This window comes from Prionailurus viverrinus, unplaced genomic scaffold, assembly GCF_022837055.1.
Source record: "Prionailurus viverrinus isolate Anna unplaced genomic scaffold, UM_Priviv_1.0 scaffold_35, whole genome shotgun sequence".
In the NCBI taxonomy this organism is placed as follows: domain Eukaryota; kingdom Metazoa; phylum Chordata; class Mammalia; order Carnivora; family Felidae; genus Prionailurus; species Prionailurus viverrinus.
The window spans coordinates 1,465,688-1,486,471 of NW_025927605.1; the positions used below are offsets into that span (position 1 = coordinate 1,465,688).

A 20,784-nucleotide genomic window follows, 5' to 3' on the forward strand; every position below is an offset into this window, starting at 1 on the left:
CTCTGCAAGCACTTTACCAAGCGGGCGCACTTGCACAAACACTCAGATTCTCCTTTATTTCCTCTTCTTTCCTTTTCCACCTAGGCTCCCGCCCCACCCAGCGCCAGGCCACGCCCTGGCGTGTGACGTCAGCACGCCTCGTGCGTCGCGTCGCGGCGCTCACTGGGGGCCCGGCTTTCGCCCGCTGCTGCCGCCGCCGCCGCCGGCCGCGGCTGCTCTCCCAAGATGGCGGCTCCTCCGGGCGAGTACTTCAGCGTTGGGAGCCAGGTGTCGTGCCGGACGTGCCAGGAGCAGCGGCTGCAGGGCGAGGTGGTAGCCTTCGACTACCAGTCCAAAATGCTGGCTTTAAGTATCCTTCGCTGCGCGGAGCCCGAGGCCGGGCCGGCGTGTATGTGCGGTGGTGGGGGGGTGGGGGACGACGGCGGCGGCTGGGGCCCTCTCCGGGCCTAGGGGCGACCGGCTACCGCGGCGCCCGGAGCGCATGCGCACGGCCCTGAGCTCCCCTCCCCCTCTTCGTGTGTCCCTCGGTCCGCTTTGGGGACCCTGTCTCCCACCCCTTGTGGGAGCTGGGCCCCGAGCGAGGGTCAGTGGGTGGAGGGGGGCTTGACACGCGGATGCTTTTTGGGGGGAAACGCTACGAGAGGGGACACAGTCATCAGGAGAGAGGGTGGTCGTGGGAGGGGGCTGGTGGATTGGAGCCCGGATGGAAGGGGGGCGGGTAGAATCATGTGGGGAGGGGGTGTGTAGAGTAAGGATCTGCTAGTGGGGCAAGGCTATGGAGTTTACGAGGGGGTGTCTCCTGGTGGGATTTAGTCCAAGGAAGGGCGGTGGGGTGGTGACCAAATGGGCCTTGCCTGCTTTGGGGGAGAGTAACTGCAGGACAGTTTGTATTTGAAATGGGGATAGGGGCTTGTTTTGCTGGTGCGTGTGTATGCGTGGTGCTGTTGGGGGCGGGGAGTACTGAATTAGGTTCCTCAGTCATTTGAAGATTGCGGTTTTGAGGATGTTTGCACTGGAAACCTGGTCCAGAGAGAAGACCACGTTTTTTAGGGGCTTATGTGGGGTTGTGTGGGTTACAGGTGAAAGAGTAAGTTAATCTTCTCTTGCTCAGCCCAGCACATGGAGTCCTGACTTTTCCATAGTAGTTGCCTCCCCTTTTGGAAGTGGCGGTGTTAAACAGAATGGAAGAGAAGGCCTGCTTCTTTGGGGGTGGAAATGATTTCTGAGTTACTCCAGGAAACTCAGTCTTGGAAACAAAATACTTCCTGGTTGTAATAAATGTGCCACCCTTTCCCCTTCTTTTTGAGCCACAGGTGGGTTTATTTGGATTTTTTTTTTTTTTTGAGGCGTAATCCTTTATGGCATCTTTCAAAAGGAAGTTTCCTACTGAGTGCTGCGTTTGAGTGGCAAGTATTTTAATTTATTTAACCACTAGTTGTAGATTTCCAGTTTAGGAAGATGTCCTCTGAACATCTTTTTTTTTTTTTTTTTTTTTTTTTTTTTTTGTAAAATATAAAAACTCAGACCTAGACCCCGTGAGACCTTTTACATTAGTGGAAGGGTTTTGGAATGAGGAATTACTTTTAATTGGCATGTGATATGCTCTTGGTAAATAGTTGGAGGATGGGTGAGTGAATGAATGAATGGATACATAAACAAATGGGTTAACTGGCTGGGTCACCTTGAGTGACCCTCATTCCCAGTGCTGTAGTTTTCTCTTCTGCAGAATGGGAAACCTGAAATCTAAAAAAGTGAAAAGAGCCGTATCTAGATATAAGAACTATTATACCAGGAACAGAAAGTCCTGCCTCTCCTGTGTGATTCCTTAGGTTCAAGAAAAACTATATATACAGCATTAACACAGCATTATGCCTCCATACGACCAGTAGAGAGGTGACAGAAACCCTTTTTGAGGCTTCCAATTTTAGATGATACTTGGCTTTGAAAAGCTTGAGATCTTTTGGTTCTGGGGTTTTGAGCGGGTGGAAGGTGACAGGCAGAGATTTCCTGGGGAGAGCTGTGATTCTTGTGAGGCTCCCCTGCCCCCCTCTTGCTCGTGACATACCTTTTACACCAGCCTTGTGTGAGTTGTGTTCTCCATGCCCCTCTTTTCCTTAACTTTATTTTCTCACCAGAATGTCCCTCTTCCAGTGGAAAGCCCAACCATGCAGACATCTTGCTCATAAACTTACAGTATGTTTCAGAAGTGGAAATAATTAATGACCGAACAGAAACCCCTCCTCCCCTAGCTTCACTCAATGTTAGTAAGGTAAGGACTTGAGGGCAGTTCTGGCTCTTTAAAATGGTGGGAAAAATTGAGACTCATTGACCCCTGGTGGTACATACGTTGTCCATTGTTTTTCACGTTTTCATTGACTTAATGGTTTGTTCTGATAACCTTTTTGAAGAAACACCAATTTAAGTTTTCTTTTTATTCCTGCATGCCTTAAAAAAATTTAAGAAACCTTTTAATGCCCAAATAAAGTTGCAAGCTTGCTTTTGTCCTTTGTGAAAGAGGGCTTTTTTTTTTTTTTTTTTTTAAACCTGGAGTCCATGTGCGAACTTTTGGTGTTTGTGGGGTTGGGTAGGGGCGTTGCCTGTGAACCTCCTGAAATTGTGTGTATGTGTGTATGTGGTTTTGGGTGAACACCTGTAGTATTTTGGAGATTCTCAATTCATGACATACAAAAAATTGAAAACTACTGCCTTCAAGCTTCATTTTTGTCATTATGTTTGAATTTTGAGGTCTGATAAAATTAGAGGCTTAGGATATTTTAATCTTGGATGTATGTACTGATATCTGGGAACCCTCAAATCACTTTTTTTGACTCTTCACTTCTGTCAGCCAAAGTTCACGTATTGTAATAATAATACCATTCCATGCCTTGTAGTCTTTGCTGTCCTTGTATTTGGAATGCTCTTTCTTCCAGAGTGTCTGGAGCCTCATCCTTCAGGACTTAGTTAAATGGCACCTCTTCTGAGAAGTCTTCTCTGATCACAGAGGCTAAAGGAATTTGCCCCCATTCTCTTTACAGTACCTTATCTTCCAGAGTTCAGGTGACATAGCATTTATAGTCCAACTTGGAACATTTTTGAGAGGAAAGCAGAGTGCTTTTGTTTTACACTGAGACAAGCATAGATCAGTGTATCCTGGGCAAATTGGAACTTTAAGGTTACCTATTCGTAGTCTTTGTATAATTATAATTGTGTGTCATTTGTTTACTTTTTTATCTCACCAAACTTTGTTCTGTGAGGATGGGAACCATACCTGTTTTGCTCATGGCTGAATATACAGAGCCTTGCACAGGATAGGTGCTTAATATTCTTTGAATAAATAAGTTAGACCTTTGATTTTAATAGCAGCTGCCTTTCCTTTAGTCTCTTGAATTCGTATGGTGGAAGTTTTTCCCTCTAGAGGAGTCTTGTAATAATGTATATTCTCTTACCTCTCTTGGGAATGTGGTGTGTTGGCTACAATTCAGCAAAGCAAGGAAACACTCAGGCAGCTGAAACAATAGAGGGTAACTGAGGCTGGCAGAATATACTTACCTCAGATTGGGAGCTCCCTTTCAGGTTCCAGAGAAATGCCACTCATTTTTTTAGTGATGGCTGAGGACAGATTCAGAAAGGTCTTGGGTTCTGTATTAAAGGCTATTGCATATAGAACGTCCCAGTCTTGGGTGCCTGGGTGGCTCAGTCAGTTAAGTGTCCGACTCCTGATTTTGGCTCAGGTCGTGATCTCTCGGTTCGTGGGTTCGAGCCCTGTGTTGGGCTCTGCACTGATAGTGTGGAGCTTGCTTGGAATTGTCTGTCTCTCTTTCTCTCTCCTTAAAAATGAATAAATAAACATAAAAAAAATTTCCATTCTTAGAAACTTCTAGATTTTTGAAACCCTGGCTTAGGTACCTTCTAGAGTGTAGGAGTTTTTTGCATCGTCTTCTTTTGGCTGAAGAGATTTTAAAAGATTCAAGTGAAATAGTTTATTCCTCATATGTTGAAAATAGGCTCTGAGTTAGTTTTTATAGGGCAGGAGAAGTCTGTCACTAAATAACTAAATCTTTAGTGAGTAGTAGAGGAAAGGTTATCTGAAAGGGATGATTTTCTCTAATGTAAAACTTAATAAGTTCCTGCTCTTGTGACCAGTAAGTGCCACCATTTATCTGAGAGGGCTTGGAGTGTTATGGGTAGGACTGTTAAAAGGTCACTCTCTTATGTTTGACCTCAAATAGAAATAGTTCTTGGTTATTTAATTTTGTAGATTATCTTTGCCTTTGGGGTTTTGCTTTCTGCTGCTCAGTTTTAGCTTATTAGCATTGTTGTAAACTAGTTGTTTACTCACTCTTTCAAGAAAGTGGTTGTGTCATAGGCTGGGGAATATCAGAAATTTTTACTTTTCTTTGTGGCCTGCTTGCCAAGTCTTGAAAAGGGTTTGTTTTCTGGGGAGAGGAGTCAAACTAAAAACTAAAATTAGGTTGGAGGGCTATCTTTGGATTTCATTTATTCCCTCTTTCATTTGCAGAGATGTTTATGAGTAAGCTTATATTGGCTTTCTGAAACCCAGCGTTTGAGGATGCTTTGCGATTCCTCCCTGGATTCAGTTAGAATTAGAAGAGCCTTCTGCACTGTTATTGAAAACTTAATCTGGGCAGCTGTTTACCTATTGATTGAATGCCATGGAAAGTTCATCCCATGGAAGAGCATGGACTTGGGTTTTTTTCTAAAGATGGAGGATTGTTTAAGCGTGTTAGAACTAAAGTGCTCAGAGATCCCTGGAAGAAAACTTGCTGCTCACAGTGTGGGGAAGCACCACCTGTGTGTACCACTTCCAGTGGAAGATACCATCACATGTTGGCTCATGTTGCTGACATAGTAAGCGCTCTGTTTAATCCTGTTGATATAAAATGGATATTTGTTGGGGCGCCTGGGTGGCGCAGTCGGTTAAGCGTCCGACTTCAGCCAGGTCACGATCTCACGGTCCGTGAGTTCGAGCCCCGTGTCAGGCTCTGGGCTGATGGCTCGGAGCCTGGAGCCTGTTTCCGATTCTGTGTCTCCCTCTCTCTCTGCCCCTCCCCCGTTCATGCTCTGTCTCTCTCTGTCCCAAAAATAAATAAACGTTGAAAAAAAAAAAAATTTAATAAAATGGATATTTGTTTACTCTGACCCAGCAGGAACTGGAAGAGAAGGTCCTTCAATAAAAGAAAATACTTAATTCCAGCCCAACTAGAGAAGGTACAAACTAGCAGTTCTTAGAGATGAGCCTGTTTTGTTTTCAGTTGACAGTGTACTGCAGGCTAAGAAGTCCTGTGTCTACAGGGATGTGGGATGTGAGAGGCAGCTTGGAAGAGGACAGTGGGGTTGCTGAAGTTCATGAGTATCACTCGATCTACTCCACGGTACTGTTGTACTTTTAAAGTGTTCTGAGTGTCCTGACTATAAGACAGAAGCATTTCAGCAAAAATACAAAAGCACATCAAAGCCAGTCATAAGTGAGGTTCAGATTACTCACTATGTGGCTTATTAGTTTATTCTGTCATGAGGAACTTAAATACTGCTTTAGGGTGAGAAGAACCCTAGGGTCCCTGTGGCAGAATGAAGTTGGGTGTTTCTTAACAAGTTCTTTTGCATTGACTCAGCATCTTGTTCCCTGGGGATGAAGACTGCCCATGGATTAGTAGTGCTCTCAGGAGATGATTTGGGACATGTCAACATTAACAAGGGTCTCTTTTATGTAGCATTATAAAACATTTCCTGAAATCTGTTTTGTGTAGGTGTTGTGGTAAGCTCTGTCGGGGACCACATTTATTTTTCTAGAGCTTTACAGATTACAAAGAGCTTTGACACCTCTTATTTCATTCTCACCACCACCATGTGATCTTTGTAGTATATTCTTTTCCTTTTCATTTAACAGGCTTATTAGTTTAAGTGACTTGTCTAGGTTATATGGCCAGTAGTGTGGGAGCTCATGTTTTTATGTGCCATTCTCTGAACTAGCAATTGGTAGATGTCTCATTTAATGCTAACAATAGTTCTTATGGTGTGGCTACCATCACCATCTTAGAGAAGAGTAAACTGGAGGCTCAAGAGAAAATGAGTCACTAGCTCAGTGTCCTGCAACTCGTGATGGAGCTGGGATTTGAACTCGGGTCTCATATTTTGACTGCGAAGTCCCATGTTAAGTAATGTTTCTACGTAGAGAGAACCTCTGTATTGTGTGGTCAGGAGGAGTGCGGTCTAGTAGAAAAAACGGGCTACGTGGGTAAGTCTTTAAAAGTCACTTCTCTGCCTCTTAACCTTACTGAACATCAGTTTTCTCACGATAAAAATGGGATAATGTTAGTGTCTATCTCATAGAGTTGTTATGGGGATTAGGTCACGTTGACTGGAATTGGCAAATGTTAGTTCTGTTCTTTTGCATTAGCTGTGTGTAGCCAACTGATGTTCCTTGAATTATGGCATGGGGGCAAGATGGGGAAAAAGGGGCAGTATGACAGCGGGAAGGCAGCTAAGAACATGAATGGATTACTATGTCATTCTCACCTGGATTTGGTCTGACATTCATTCAGATATCCAAACTTGCCAACCCAGGACTGGGGAAAATCAAAATTGTATTGAATACCATTAATATGTAATGTAGTTAAAACGTGTTTTTAAGAGTTGTCTTCTTGGTGACCAGAATTAACTTGAACTTCCAGAGCAGTGTTACCAGGTGGCATAGTTAAGTGAACACTTGGCCGAGTACTGGAGTTTAGAGTGAGCAGTCACACAGCGAAGGAGGCTGTGCTTTTTTAGCCTCTGAGATTCCTGGGAAAGAACTCACCGACACAGCCAAGGCACGTGTATGTATTTGTTTAAATTAATCATCTGCATTGAATGAGATGTAAGTTCTCACTTTGCTGAGTCGGAGAAGACTTTCTTGAGATAGTTGTATGTTGTGGGGGGAGGCAGGGAAAGTGACAAAACATCAAAAATTGAAATCCACAGGTAAGGTGTCCACCTCCCTTACCAGACCACTGACTAATTTTTTAGCTTCTTTTATCCATTTATTACCCATTTATACCTTACTAACAAGCAGTGAGTTATCTGATGCAACCAGGAAGAAGAAAGAGATTGAAAGGGCTTATCATTAGCCCTTGGTAATGAAGAATGAGTTGGCTGCCTTTGAATAAGAAGGGTATTTGGAGATTGGTGGTGATTGTGGGGAGGTCTGGAAAGAAAGGCTGAGAAAATGGAAGAGTCACAAAGTTGACTTTTTAAAAAAACTGACCTTGGGGACCTTGGATGGCTCAGTTGGATAAGCATCCTACTTCGGCTCAGGTCATGATCTCAGGGTTCGTGAGTTCGAGCCCCGTGTTGGGCTTTGTGCTGACAGCTCAGTGCCTGGATCCTGCATCCGATTCTGTGTATCCCTGCCTCCCTCTGTCTCTCTCTCCACCCCCCCCCCCCCACCTTTCCGATTCTGCGTATCTCTCTCTTTCTCTGCCCCTCTCCCGCTTGTACTCTGTCTCTCTCTCAAAAGTAAATAAACATTAAAAAAAAATTTTTTTTTAAACCTGACCTCAGTGCTCACCTTTAGGTATGATGTCACACTGAGGGAAGACCTGACTCTGACTTTTTGTTTTGAGTTCTCCCAGTTCAAAGCTAATATTTAGCATAACCATAGACTTTCCAGTGATGTGAGGGTTAATTCTCAGTGTGAGTAAACTCCTGGGGTAGTTAATAGCTACTGCATTGTGGCCTGCGTTCATGGACCTATCCTGTTAGCCAGGTCCTTGACCGTATTGTGACCCTAATGTATTGGGGTATGGAGTTCACACCAAGTAGAATCAGATGGCCTGATTTTAGGTTATGTGTATATTGGTAGGAGGTAGAAGGTGTTCATAGTATGTGTAAATGGGAAGGGAAAGAACTACTTTTCTAGAGAAAGCAGGATTTTTTTGTCAGATAAAATTTTTCTAGCCTCTAGGAATCGCGTCTAACCTATTGGCTCCTCGATTAGAATATATTGTCAAGTGCCCAGTACTAGGTTAGAGTCCACCAGTAAGTTTTGCACCTGGCTGTGAACAGACACAGCTGTTCTTCATGAAAGTGTCATGAAGGTAGAGGTGGGGGGGTGACTGCTGAGTGACGGGACATGTTAAGTAGTGAGTGGTGTCAGATGGAGTCAGAGAGGTAGAATGATTGACTACCATTTCAGAAATCACTAGTCTGTTGAAGGATGTCACGTTCTGTGGCATTTAAACTTTGGGGTCAGACTGACCCCCCTAGTGGGGGATGCGGTGCTCTAGGCGAGGGCTCATGACTCCATTCAAGCTAGGGTGCATGGCTGCCAGCTGACTCTGTGAGCCCTCGTTAGGGTACGGTTTTGCTTTGGAAGGGGGCTTTCTTGACATTACGGGGTGTGGGGACAATCGCTGTCCACCTGAAAAGACAAATTGCTGTGCTCGAGTGACTAGCGGAGGTGTGCCACAGGTGTGTTATTGAAGGCATGTCTGCGCTCTTTGACACAGAGATGATTGGCAAGGATTTTTCTGGTGGGTCAGTGGTGGTATCTCTTCTGCTTTAAGAAAGGGGCATTCTAACTGGTTTGGTCTTCCTGCTACAGAACAGGCTTGAGGGGAAAAGGCTGGGGGGAAAGGTGATGCAGTCAAGTTCTAGCATTGGAATTTTGAGACTAGCTTAGGTAAATACCAGACACTACCCTGGAGAGGGAAGCAGATTGTACCTGAGGTGGGAAATGAAAGGATCTGCACGCTGTGTCAGAAGCTAGCAGTATGTGTGGTAGAATGTGGGGAATTTAAAGAACTGGGTTCTTTTTGCAGCTGGGCTGTTAGTAATTTGTGTGACCCTGTGTTAGTCACTTAACTGGAACCTGGATCTGTTAGTTCTATGAATCTCTAATAGTCTAATAGTTTCTGTTCCTTTTATCCTCCTTTCCTCTTGCTCCCCCTTCCTTCCAGGTGCTGGGAATGTCAAGATGATTAGCACTGCCTTTGCCCACAAGAATCTCCTGTTTGGGGGCGCCTGGGTGGCTCAGTCAGTTAAGCATCTGACTCTTGATTTCAGCTCAGGTTATGATCTCACAGTTCATGAGATTGAGCCCCGTGTGTCAGGCTTTGTGCCAGCAGCATGGAGCCTGCTTGGGATTCTCTCTCTCCCTCTCTCTCTGCCCCTCCTCCTCTCTTGCTCTCTCTCAAAATAAATAAATTAAAAAAAAAAAAGAATCTCCCGTTTGTTGGCAGGGTGAGGGAGAGCTGCATTTAACTAGTGCTGACAATGTGGCAGGGTCAGTGTTAGTGGGGGTGTGAGCGAGGTGCTGTGAGAGCATAGAGCAGGGGGCAGCAAACTCTCCTGGAAGGGCCAGATAGCAAATGTTTTAGGTTTGTGGGCTGTACATTCTGTCACAACTACTCAACTTTGCCTTTGTAGCAAAAGCAGCCATAGATGATATGTAAACAAATGGGCATGGTCTTTCCAATAAAGCATAACTAAAACAGGTGTTGGGCTGAATTTGGCCCACAGGCTATAGTTTGCCAGTCCTTGGCATAGAGTAGTAAACATTTTAGGGAAGGCTTTTCTGATGTAACAGTGGAGTAGGGTCTTGAAGAATATTCGATAAAAGGAAGGAAGTTAAATGGAATCCAGCGGATTTGGAAGGTGCTCACTTTGTCCATCTCTGCAATTGGGAAACTTCTTTTAGTAAGCTAACCCGGAGGTTGGTTGTTCTCGGAGTAAAGGGATGAGTTGTGTGCCATATTGGTGTTAGGTGCTTTCCATGCTTACTGAACTCCCAACAGTAACCCTTCAGGATGGGCCCCAGATGAATGAACTGAGGCTCTGGAGAGGTTATGCATCTTGCTCAGGTTTGTGCAGCTAGGGCGTGGTAGGCAGGGGTTTGAGCTGGAATCTAGGCGTAAGGGGGTGGCTCTCCTATTTTACTCTGCTTTCTCTCTTTTCAGAGCCCAGGAAAGAACAGTGCATGGCTCTTTCACTATCATGAATAAGATCAACTCTTTACTCACTAGATAGTGCACCCATTTTGGCATGTGAAGGGGAAAGGGATTTCCAATAGATTATAACAGTTATATTTTGAAAGATGTCTTCTTTAGGACTTACAACCTATCTAGCAGCTCTTACAGAAACCAGAAAGGGAAGCACTGAGCCCATTGGCTAAAGGAAGGTTGGATTGTATGAATTTTTCTGAAATGACCCACAGGCCACCTTCTCTGTGCTAACAGTAATGATGTTTTAATAACGATGTTAACAGCTAATATTTGCACAGTGCTTTACACCTAGTGCTTTCACCCAGACTGTCTCCCTTAATCCTCACTGCCATGTGTGAGCTGGCTAATTTGAGCGCACATTCTCAGAGATGGGTTGTTGAGATCAAATTTCAGCCTATATCCCAGCCAGTTTTCTCTCTGACAGGGCCATGTGCAGGTTCCATGGCAGTGCTGGTTTCAGGGTCTCAGGACTAGGAAATTACTCATTGTCCTGGAGGTTTAGTTTTCTGTTGTAGCTATGAATTGTGTTTGGTGACATAACTTACAAATAGCTGACAAACTCTTGACTTACTGACAACTAGTTTTTGTTTTAAACCCAGTGAAAGAAAAAGCTTTGCCTATGGAGGGGACTGTGACTCAAGGCTGGTCTGTATTGTGCAGCAGCTACATCATGGTAACAAGGATGGTGTTGAAGCTTGGAGATTTTAGGTGGGGCTGCGGCCCCTGGATTTGCACGTTGTTTTTCCTCGTAGTTCAAAGCACTCAACATACCTTAACATGCAAGTACAAGAGACTTGCTTGACTTAGCTTCCCTAGTCTCAGCCCAGTCAGAAAATGATGGGTCCATGGGGCATCTGGCTGGCTGGCTTGCTCAGTCAGAGGAGCATGCAGCTTTTGATCTTGGGGTCATGAGTTCAAGCCCCACATTGGGTGTAGAGATTACTTAAATATTAAAAAAAAAAAAAAAAAGATGGATCCAGGGAATACCTGTCATTATTGGTCTGAACTGCTTTCTTATATAATGTCTGTTTTCTGAAAAGCATTCCTGCAAGTTACCTTTAACAAAAGAAATAAAGGATGTCCTTGAAGTTTAGGGTGAGACTGAGGCCCTTTTCAGAAGAGATACCCTTTACTAGAAAGCAGACAGCTGTGTTCTGCACTGGGGACATTGATGGAAATGCCAGAATGCGCTGACAAAAAGAGAAGGTGGCAGCTAAGTTTTAAAATATTTTTCCTTTCTGGAAAAAAAACTTTTTTCCTTTCTGAAAATACTTTCTTTTGCATTTAAATTTAGATTTTCAGCAGTCATTTAGACTTCCTTAGGTGGAACTGTTTATAGTGACAGGGTTAAGAATGCAAGCTTTGGAGTCAGACTGGGTTCCAATCCACTCTCCCACTTGTGGCTTGGTAGACTTGGGCAGGTTTCTTAACAGCTGTGATTAGTTTCTCCATCTATTAAGTAGGAGGAATTTTAGTCCCTATTTCATAGGCTTGTTGTGCAGATTAAATGCTGAATACATGTAAAGTGTGTAGCTTGGTGCTTAGGGCGGAGCAAGCTCTCACTCAACAAGTTGGTTCTTAGAATTTTAATATTCACTGCCAGGCCTCTTGGGCTCTGTGGTTGCTGTTTGATTCAGTGTTTTGATTCATTATTATGTATTCTAGGACACAACGGCAAGTGGGATACTCTATTTTTGGAGTTCCCAACCATGCAAAGTATGGTTCTTCTTTACTGTTTGTAAAGAACTGTATTTTATTGAAACCAGCAGACAGGAGCTTTCAGCTAGGGAACAAGAAGACTTGGGGATATTGATTTGATAGTTGGAAGAAATATTTTTGCGAGCCCGCTTATTGCTGGCTAGGAAGGAGGGCTTTCTAAGAGTGCACCCCAGAATTGAAGCCACAGAAACAAGCGTGGGCCCTCCTGATGACAATTGTCCTTCGTCGCTGCAGTCTGTCTTCCCTCAGCCTCCACCAGGCCGTGCGGGCAGCAGCTGCGGTGTTTCCTAACCTCTCTGTGAGGGCAGCTGGTTGGAAAGCCCGTGTACACAGAGAAGACAAACTGAGAGTGGCTCATCGGAGTCAGTAGGTCACATCCAGCATGTTCCTCCTTTGGACTCTGCTTCCCTTGTTGTATCAGCTGTCACGGCCTGTTAAATACTTGCGGTAGGAATCCCTCTGGGTTCCCCACAGCACCTGTGCTTTCCTGGTCTGGGTGTGTGGAAATAAGATGGCCCAGCTGGTGACTGAATAACAAGATGAAGTGCGTGGTGCTTGGATTTTGTTGTTGTGGCTGCTTCCTTTTCCCCGTGTCACTGAGTGCAGGAGGTGTGTGTCACTGGTGTTCATTAGTTCACTCACTCAAGGGTTACCCAACAGCAGGCGTGACTGGATGCCTTTTAATATTGATGTGCTCCGGTGTCAAGTTCCTGTACTTTTCTCTGTAGCCCGTGTCAAGTTGCTATATATAAAATGGCCACAGGAGGAAGTGCTGGTTAGTAGACAGGGAATCACTTTTTCACCGGGTCTCGTACAAAATAAAAGGAGAGGCATGTTAGCACAGGTTGTCTTGTGCAGTCATTTCATTTAAGCCACATGCATGTTAGTGACACATGTTTGTGGGTTTTTGCTTCTCAGTTTGCCCGAACCCAGTGTTTGTAAAGTGGTGCCTTTAGTATTCTCTGAGATTCTAACCAGTTAGCGCTTCAGATTTGATTGGAAGAGAGGCCAGCAGCTAGCATGTTTGCATTGAAAATAGATGTAGTGTGGTGACGGTCATTGAATTTAAAAAATCATGATCCTGCTAACCTTCCCAAGCTGAGAAGGCACACTCTCCACCTCTACCGAGGGCAGCTTCCATTGGTTCCCTCTAGTGGTTTGACAAAAACTGTAAACTTACTATCTTGGAATAACTGGACCATCTATACGTATGCATTAGTTTACAAAAATGTGGGGAAATTTACATCTGTGTAACTGCTAACTTGAGGGTGGAGTGATAGTTATTTGCTTTACAAAGGGACGCTTATCTATACTTTTCATGGGTTTTAAGGAACCTGCCTAAAAAGAACAAGGTAATCTTCTTCCCTTCTCAACTCCAATTTTGAGAGAAGAAAGACTTCTAGATTCCTTTTGTGAGGGTAACCTTCCTTGTGCCTAACCGATTGGATCCTTTGTAGAAGAAATTTACCCCATTTGTACAAGTTCCTGGTGAAAGCAGATCTGTAGAGCTGAATGTCAGATTTAAGCATTTTTCAGATTGCCGTGAAAATACAGTTCATAAACTGACAGCTGGAGGATTCAGGGTTTGCAGTGCATCCAGACCCCCCAAAGCACAATTGCAGGTCCAGGTAGAGTAGTTGAGGATATTGGGGCAAATTGAAATAACAGCTTACTCTGATTTCTGTTGACTTTTCTGAGGTTTGTATATCATTTAGCATTTGGGATCTGTTTGCACTGTGACTTGAAATGGAGAATTACCCAGTTTATTCTCCTTTGCTTGCAGAGCCTTTAGAAAAGGTGTTTTGGGGGGGCTAGAAGTGTATTTTGAAATCATTGTTCTCTAGTCATTGTGTTGCTATTACTCAGGCTGTCCAAACGAATCACTCTGGCTAAGATTTATATGTATTTTATTATGCCTCTGGCAAAAATTCAGAAGTGGCTCCCAGCCTTTCTACCTCCTCTTCTAGCTTAATTTGTCCATTCCATTCTTAACCATTCTGCATAGGTGCCTGGTTTCCCTGAGCCAGTTCCTCCCACTGAATGGGTCATGTTAGGTTTTTAATCTACTAGGTGGATGACAAGGATGTTTTGCTCTGGTATCCGTATTGTCTAGTCAACACAAGCTTTATAGACGCAGCTGTGTCAGACCCAACACTGGGAGATGTTTTTGGTTTTCGGGGATAAACATTTTTAAAAAAAACCCTCAAAATGTGAGACCCTCCTGCTTGTTCATGGGGTAAGATAAACATCTGCTTGGTCACTTGTGCTTCCCAGGAGCCCCGTAGGAGTGTGGTTAATCCAGGGGAGCTTTTGTTGCCCCTGGTTTTACCTTCTGTCTTTGGAGACTTCAGATTTGTACAGGGTGTTTGAAAAATGAGAGTCAAGGAACCTCCTTGTTATCAGGGTTTTCTTGGTGATTGAGTAAGTTTTGCCTGTTGCTGCTTAAATCACACTGGCAGCAGCTCTCTCTGCAGAGAGACTAAGTGTGCTTTCTTGCTGCCGCTGGGATTGCCCAGGCTCCAGGGGATACTGTCAGCCTTGTGCATTGATTTCTCTGCAGACTCTGGCCTGGTGGGGCCAGATTGGCAGGACCAGGCTTGAAAGATTATTTATTTACTCCTGCTTTATCTCTCTCTCTCTCCATGTACCGGGGACCATGTGAGAAAGGATCTCCAGCTTCCAATCACTGTAGTTTTGGCCTTTCTTCCCTCTCTGCCCTAGGGAGACTGAAATGACCCTGCGCGTGACCTCTCTCTTCGGTGCTCACACCCCTCCCCCCCTCAGATCTTTGAAGCTCAGAGACAGGGCTCCCCATGACCCAGTTGAAGGTCTCCTTTTCTCTTCTTCATAGTCAAACCCACACCTTAATAAAGTGCTTCATTTTGCTAACAAGCGATTAGACACTTTGCCTGTAGAACTAAATTTGGTCTGTGGTTTGAAGGGTCACTGTTAGGCGGAATATAAATGTTTAAGAATTCCAAATGTCTAGGTACTTTGGGGATGTGCAAGAGGTATGATCTCTCTCTTAAGGAGCTGGTATTTGGGGACAAATTATGTGTGTTCACGTGTGTGTTTGTGTGTCTGTGTTTGGTGAGCTGCAGCGTCAGTATAGTAAGCCCTTAATGGGTCTGAAAAATCTCCTTAACTCATTTGTTTGACTTTCAGATGCATTGTCTGCCTTTCGTTTTAACCGTCTTGTCCAGCGTATTTGTTGTGTCTTATGCTCTAGCGAATTTGCCCTTCTGGAGTCTCTAGCAACCAGTAGTGTAGGGTGGGGACTAGAAGTGTGTTAGAGGGGCAGTAGGGGTTGAGGGGGCAACCCACCCCTGTTGGGAGGGATTTCCTAGATTTTAGTAGACTGCTGTATTCCCCCCTTACCTGCAGGGTGTGCATTCCAAGACCCTGGAGGATGCCTGAAACCATGCATAGTACCGAGCCCTGTATCTACTGGCTTTTTTCCTGTACATACATACCTATGATAGTTTAATTTATAATTAGGCGCAGTAAAGATCAACAACAATAGCTATAAAATGGAAAAATTATAACAGTGTGCTGTCCTGACAGTTACGTGGATATGGTTGTCTCTCTCTAAATACCTCATTGTACTGTTCTTAGTTACCCTTCTTGTGATGATGTGAGGTGATAAAATGCCTACGTGAGGAGATGAAGTGAGGTGAATGATGTAGGAGCTGTGGTGTAGCGTTGGGTTACTGTTGACCTGATGATATGTCTGGAGGAGGATCATCTGCTTCTAGACCGAGGTTGACTCTGGATCAGGGCGGGGGGGGGGGGGGGGGTGGGGAGCGACTACTGTACTAGATTTTACTAGAATTTCTTTTGATCAGTCTGTGAGCATTCCACTAGAGGGCAGTTAAGGAAAGACATAAGGTAGAATGTGGACCATTCCTTTTTCTAAAGAGCAGGGTAACGGTAGCTCAAGTTGAAGGTGGACAGTATTGGGTTAGGTTTACTTGGGTCTTGGCTCCCCATGTGAGCACAGATAGTGTGGTACCAGAAAGATAGTCTTTTGAACCTCATATTCTGGTCTCTGAAGGTGTTGTAGACGTTGATTTCTAAAACTGAGACTAGCAGTGGCTGATAAAAGGTCTTAATTCTCTCCTTTCATAGAGATGTATGCGTTACCTTTTATCTGATGGTCACTTCCCAGTCCCACTGTGTAACGTCGCCCTGCTTTATTTTCTTCCCAGCTCCTTGGCACTATCTGTAGTTACTTTGTTTCTGTTCGTAGTCTGTCCAGTCCCTGCGGCAGTGCTGTACTCTAGTTCAGCACAGTGCATGTCTGGTATGTGTAGGCACTTAGTAAGTACTGGATGGAAGGAATGTCTGCCGCAGTGGCAATGACCCCTCAGGCATATTATGTATGTGTATGTTTCGCTTTTGAACTCTGAGAGAATTGAATCTACCAAACTAGTCTCTTCCAGCCTCCTTTCCTCAACAGGTCCTGACTGTTGGGAAGAATGAAGGTGAATGCTTTTCTGAGTCTCTTTCCTCTCCCCCACCCTAGCTTGCCAGCAAAGCACGGACAGAGAAGGAGGAGAAGCTGAGCCAGGCCTATGCAATCAGCGCTGGTGTTTCCCTAGAGGGCCAGCAGCTCTTCCAGACCATACACAAGACGTGAGTTGGGGGAGCATAGGGGTCCCTTGTCCCCGGGGGCAGCGCTGCCAGGCTGTGCTGTGTGGGTAGTTGTGTTCCCGAAAGTCAGCAGAGATGCTGGTTAGTGTGTCTGCAGCACCTTGGTGTCCAGGGATGTGGGTGTCTGTTGCCCTTCCATACAGGAGAATGGTGTAATCATGGACAAGTTGGTTTTTTGGGGCTTCGGTTTCTTCATGTGTAAAACTTGGTTTGGGATTAGATTATCCTGAGTCCCTTTCAGAACTGGTATTCCATAATTTAGAACACGGGGCTTCTTGCTCTTTCATTATTTTGACCTTGTCATGGCTTTCTCCAGAAGCTGATGGGGTTTTATTAAGGGAGTTACAAGTCTGTCTCTGATTGTACACTGGGAGAAACATAGGCAGTTAGGGAGAGCAGAAGGCCACCTTATTACCACCTCCTAAAAGACATTTTGTCACAGCAGAAGTCATTTGACTCTCCACTAGCTTCCCTAGCTGCCGAAACACTGAAACATTTGACACTCCCCCTCCCCCCTGCTGCCTTCTGTTACCCTATTTAACCACCTGGGTCTGGTGCACAGATGGCAGCTGGCATCAGAGCTGTTCGAGGCCATGGTATGAGTATCTGAACATTTACAGGTATGTGAAGGAACTCTTAGGAATATCAGCTGCCCTGTGTTTCCCCGAGTGTGAACTGGAATGGGTTTTCCCAGTCTGGCAAGTGCCCAGCTGTCTGATAACTGAGAGGGGCCGGTTTGAGGAGCAGTTACTGTTTCAGGAGGTGGGTGGCAGAGTACAGATCACAGGAAGATGGGGGGATTTCTTTTCCTGTCTTTCTAAAGGTGCCGTTTCCCCCCAGGCCAAAGGCTGGCAAACTCCAGGTAGTGGGCACATCTGTTCATTTGTTTATGTATTGTATTATCTGTGGCTGCTTGTGTAGTACAGCAGCAGAGTTCAGTAGTTGTGACAGAGGTTGTATGACCCTCAGAGCCTAAAATATTTGCTGGCTGACTCTTTATAGAAAAAGTTTGCCAACCCCCTGCCCTAGGCTGCTACTTAAGTTGCATCTAGTGGCCTGAGCCTAGCTCTTTATTTGAGTTCAATTTGGTTTGGACTTCTGAGGCTGCCACCAAGTTTTTTCTGGTTTTCCAGGTCCCTAATGCTTCAGAGTGCCTCTTCTGAGCCCTTCTCAGAATAAGTACACGTCAGGTCATTGCTTTTCCTAGCCACTGGTGCCCAGGAAATGTGTCGTGGCTACTCTTCCCTGTAGGCTGCTGGCATCTAGTTGTTGGCTGAGTTGTGAGCTGAGAACGTGGGGTCAGTTTCCTGGAGTTACTTATTCATCAGGCAGGAGGTGTGGGATGCCGCAAGAGGCAACTTTCACCTGCTCTCTTCTCCTTCCAGCATTAAAGACTGTAAATGGCAAGAAAAAAACATCGTAGTCATGGAAGAAGTTGTTATTACACCCCCATATCAAGTGGAAAACTGTAAAGGCAAAGAGGGGAGTGCACTGAGCCATGTACGCAAAATAGTAAGTAAAGGAGCCATGAACCTTTAGAGAGAGGATGATTCCTTGACCTTCACCCCTCCCCAGCATCAGGGCAGGACACTGCTGAGATCCCTGCCTCCGACCTACCAGCCTGAGAGCAGCCCTGCCTAGCCACCTGCCCCCTGCACTGCAGTGCTCTGGAGCTTACGGTTTGGCCACTTCTGTGGGGATGGAACCCGCTGGGCAGCATGCGGTAAAGCAAGCGGCCAGCCCCATGTCCTCCCTGGCATGGCTTTTTGGAATTAGCCAGACCATTCTGTGGTATTGCACCCGAGCAGTTCCTCTCATCCCAGTCTGGGTTCCTCTCGGGAGGAGCTGGTTGGTATAAGTCAGTTGCTGTTGGGTCTCTGACCCTGCGTATGTCACATGACTATCTAGGTTGCGTTGTAGCATTTAGGAAAAAACACTCTGAGGGTTTGAGGGACCAATGTCGTGGATGTAAAAAGTCCAAGACTGCTAATTCCCTATTAGCTTTTCATTCTGCACTTAGATGAAGAGGGGCGAGGCAGTTTGGGACATAATAATCTCCTTTCATACTGTGTTTTAGCTTACAGACTCACTTTCTTCTAGATAGTCCTGGCCAAAGCTGCAACAAATGTGGTTGAAACAAGAGGCCCCTGCCTACCTTTGGCTGGCAAGACCAGCAGACAGCAAGGGCAGAGATGCCTGAATAGTCCATGAGGCTGTGGAGACCTGGAGTGAACTGTTGGGGAGGCCTCGGTGCCCATCTCCTGTTCTGACCTAGGCTGAACTGGTCTCTTTCAGGTTGAAAAACATTTTAGAGACGTGGAAAGCCAAAAGATACTGCAGCGTTCACAAGCCCAGCAACCACAGAAGGAGGCTGCCCTGTCATCCTGAGTCCACACACACGGAGGACTCTTCCAGCATCCAGCCAGCGAGGCGATGGTGGTGGCTTCGGCGGAGGCAGGCCGGGGGAGGGAAGGGATCCTATATTTCCTGTTGGCTCTTGTTAACAAAGGGTCAGCATTTCCAAATCTTAGACTTGAACAAACAAAACACCCAACAAAAAAGAACAAGAGAATAATTTAAAAGTTGAATCATTACTTGACTAACAGACTTCGGTCCACCATGTCCTTTTCACAGTCCCCTTCTGGAACAGTCACCTTGTTAATTTTATTTTTGAAAATTCTTTTCCTGCTCTGCCCTTTCACCTTTGACTTTCCTAGTCTATCCCTGCCATTCTGTTTTTATAAGTGGCTTCACTTGCCTTCTGAGTGATTGAAAGAAACTTTTACATCTCTTCCAAAATAAAAGTAACAAGTTGACTGTGACACTGAAGTCGAGACTAGAGCAGCAGACAGAGGTCTCACTTTAAATTTGTCTTTGGTTTTCTTTTTCTTTTTTTTTTTTTTTTTTCTTTTTTTTGCACAGGGCATGGCTTGAATTAGTTTTATTTTTCTTAACTTTAAATATATATATGAAAATATATATTAAAATGTTCTCTAAATATTTTCTGCTTCTTGCAGGTCTCTTTTTACTAGATCATGGCCGCTCTTCCCACCTCCTCCCTTCGAAAATAAAAAATGTATTCCCCTCCCCACCACCTATAGCCAGGCAACTAACTTGACTTGGTTCACAGCAAGAATCTTCTGCAGCACTTTCTAGAGCCGGTGTTTGCAGGTGGGATTCGGCTGTGAGGGTTCCTGATGGCTTTTTAGTCTTTAACTGTGTGTGTGTACCAGTCTCACATTTGGCCAAAACCTCAGGATTCTCCCTCTGCCTTTTGTCTTACTTCATGGTACTAGAAGAACTTCCTCACCACACTCCTGTCTCCTCGATGGGAGAGTCAGCTGCCCTGTCTCCTGTGCCCTCTGCAGGAAGAACTATTTTGCATGGCACGTCTCAGCTCCTCCTCGAAGGATGATTTTCTTCCTAAGAAACCTGGAGCCCACCTCTCCCAGTCTCTCGGAGTCTGTATCCAGAGCCAGTAGCCCAGGAGAAAGCTTGGGTGACCTGTAGTTTCTCTGCTCCCACCAACCTCCTGCTTTTATGCCCTTCCCCACCCCCCTGAAATTTTACAAGCTTATGATAGTTTGTATGTGCTCAGCCAATGGGCAGAAAACCTGGAGAGAATTTCTGGACTTTAGCCCACCAGTTTGTCTGGTTTGACTAACCTGCTGAGTGCTAAAACTGGCACCTGTTGCCCCCATGCCTTCAGGGCAGTCCAGGGGGGCAGAGTGTGCCACCAGCTGAATGTCAGGCACCGAGTGGGAAGTGGGTGATGCTCATGTGACTGGCTAGAGCTTTGGGGGTGGGGTGGGGGGTAACTAGTATCTTTTTGGCCATGATCTCTTTCCCCTTCCTTTTTTTTTTTAATTAAATAAATGGATCAAAATTAAATAATTCAAGCCCTGCCTTCAAAATGAATTTTTTTTTTTTTTTTAGTATTGTTTAGCAAAAACAATAAAACCCAAATTTTTTTAACCATCACTCATGTCTCAGGTTTGTACGTGCTTTAGAGACCCCAGCGGGGAGCGGTGTGAGGGGGGAGTGAGTAAGTGTTTGGTGATCTTTCCCTTTAGATTCTCTGCTTCCTACTCTTTATTCTCTCTCCTTCCATCTCCTGGTGCTCTCCCAGTGATAGAGTGCAAAGGATATAATTTAAGAAAGGGATCCTGGGTTGGGAGGTGTGTGTGAGTGGGGTAGGGGCACAGAGGGGTGGTCACGTATGTAAGGCTGTTTGTTACAGCTGTTTGGAAGAAAAGAGAAGACTGATACGTGTACTTGCATACCCACTTGCCATTGGCAAGATCTAGATTATTTTTTTTAATGTTTATTTTTGAGAGAGAGAGCGTGAGTGGGGGAGGAGCAGAGGAGAGAGGGACACAGAATCCAAAGCAGGCTCCAGGCTCCGAACTGT

The 20,784-nt window shown here is 45.1% G+C and overlaps 1 protein-coding gene across 1 annotated transcript; it reads left to right on the forward strand.

Annotated features, from left to right (window-relative positions):
* The first annotated feature begins 102 nt into the window (after positions 1 to 102).
* LSM12 (LSM12 homolog) lies at positions 103 to 20,333 on the forward strand. Its single transcript, XM_047845447.1, has 5 exons — positions 103 to 349; positions 2,136 to 2,269; positions 16,246 to 16,355; positions 17,759 to 17,885; positions 18,669 to 20,333. Exons 1-5 carry the CDS (start codon positions 226 to 228, stop codon positions 18,759 to 18,761), a joined length of 588 nt encoding a protein of 195 aa, XP_047701403.1. The 5' UTR covers positions 103 to 225; the 3' UTR covers positions 18,762 to 20,333.
* Positions 20,334 to 20,784: the final 451 nt, after the last annotated feature.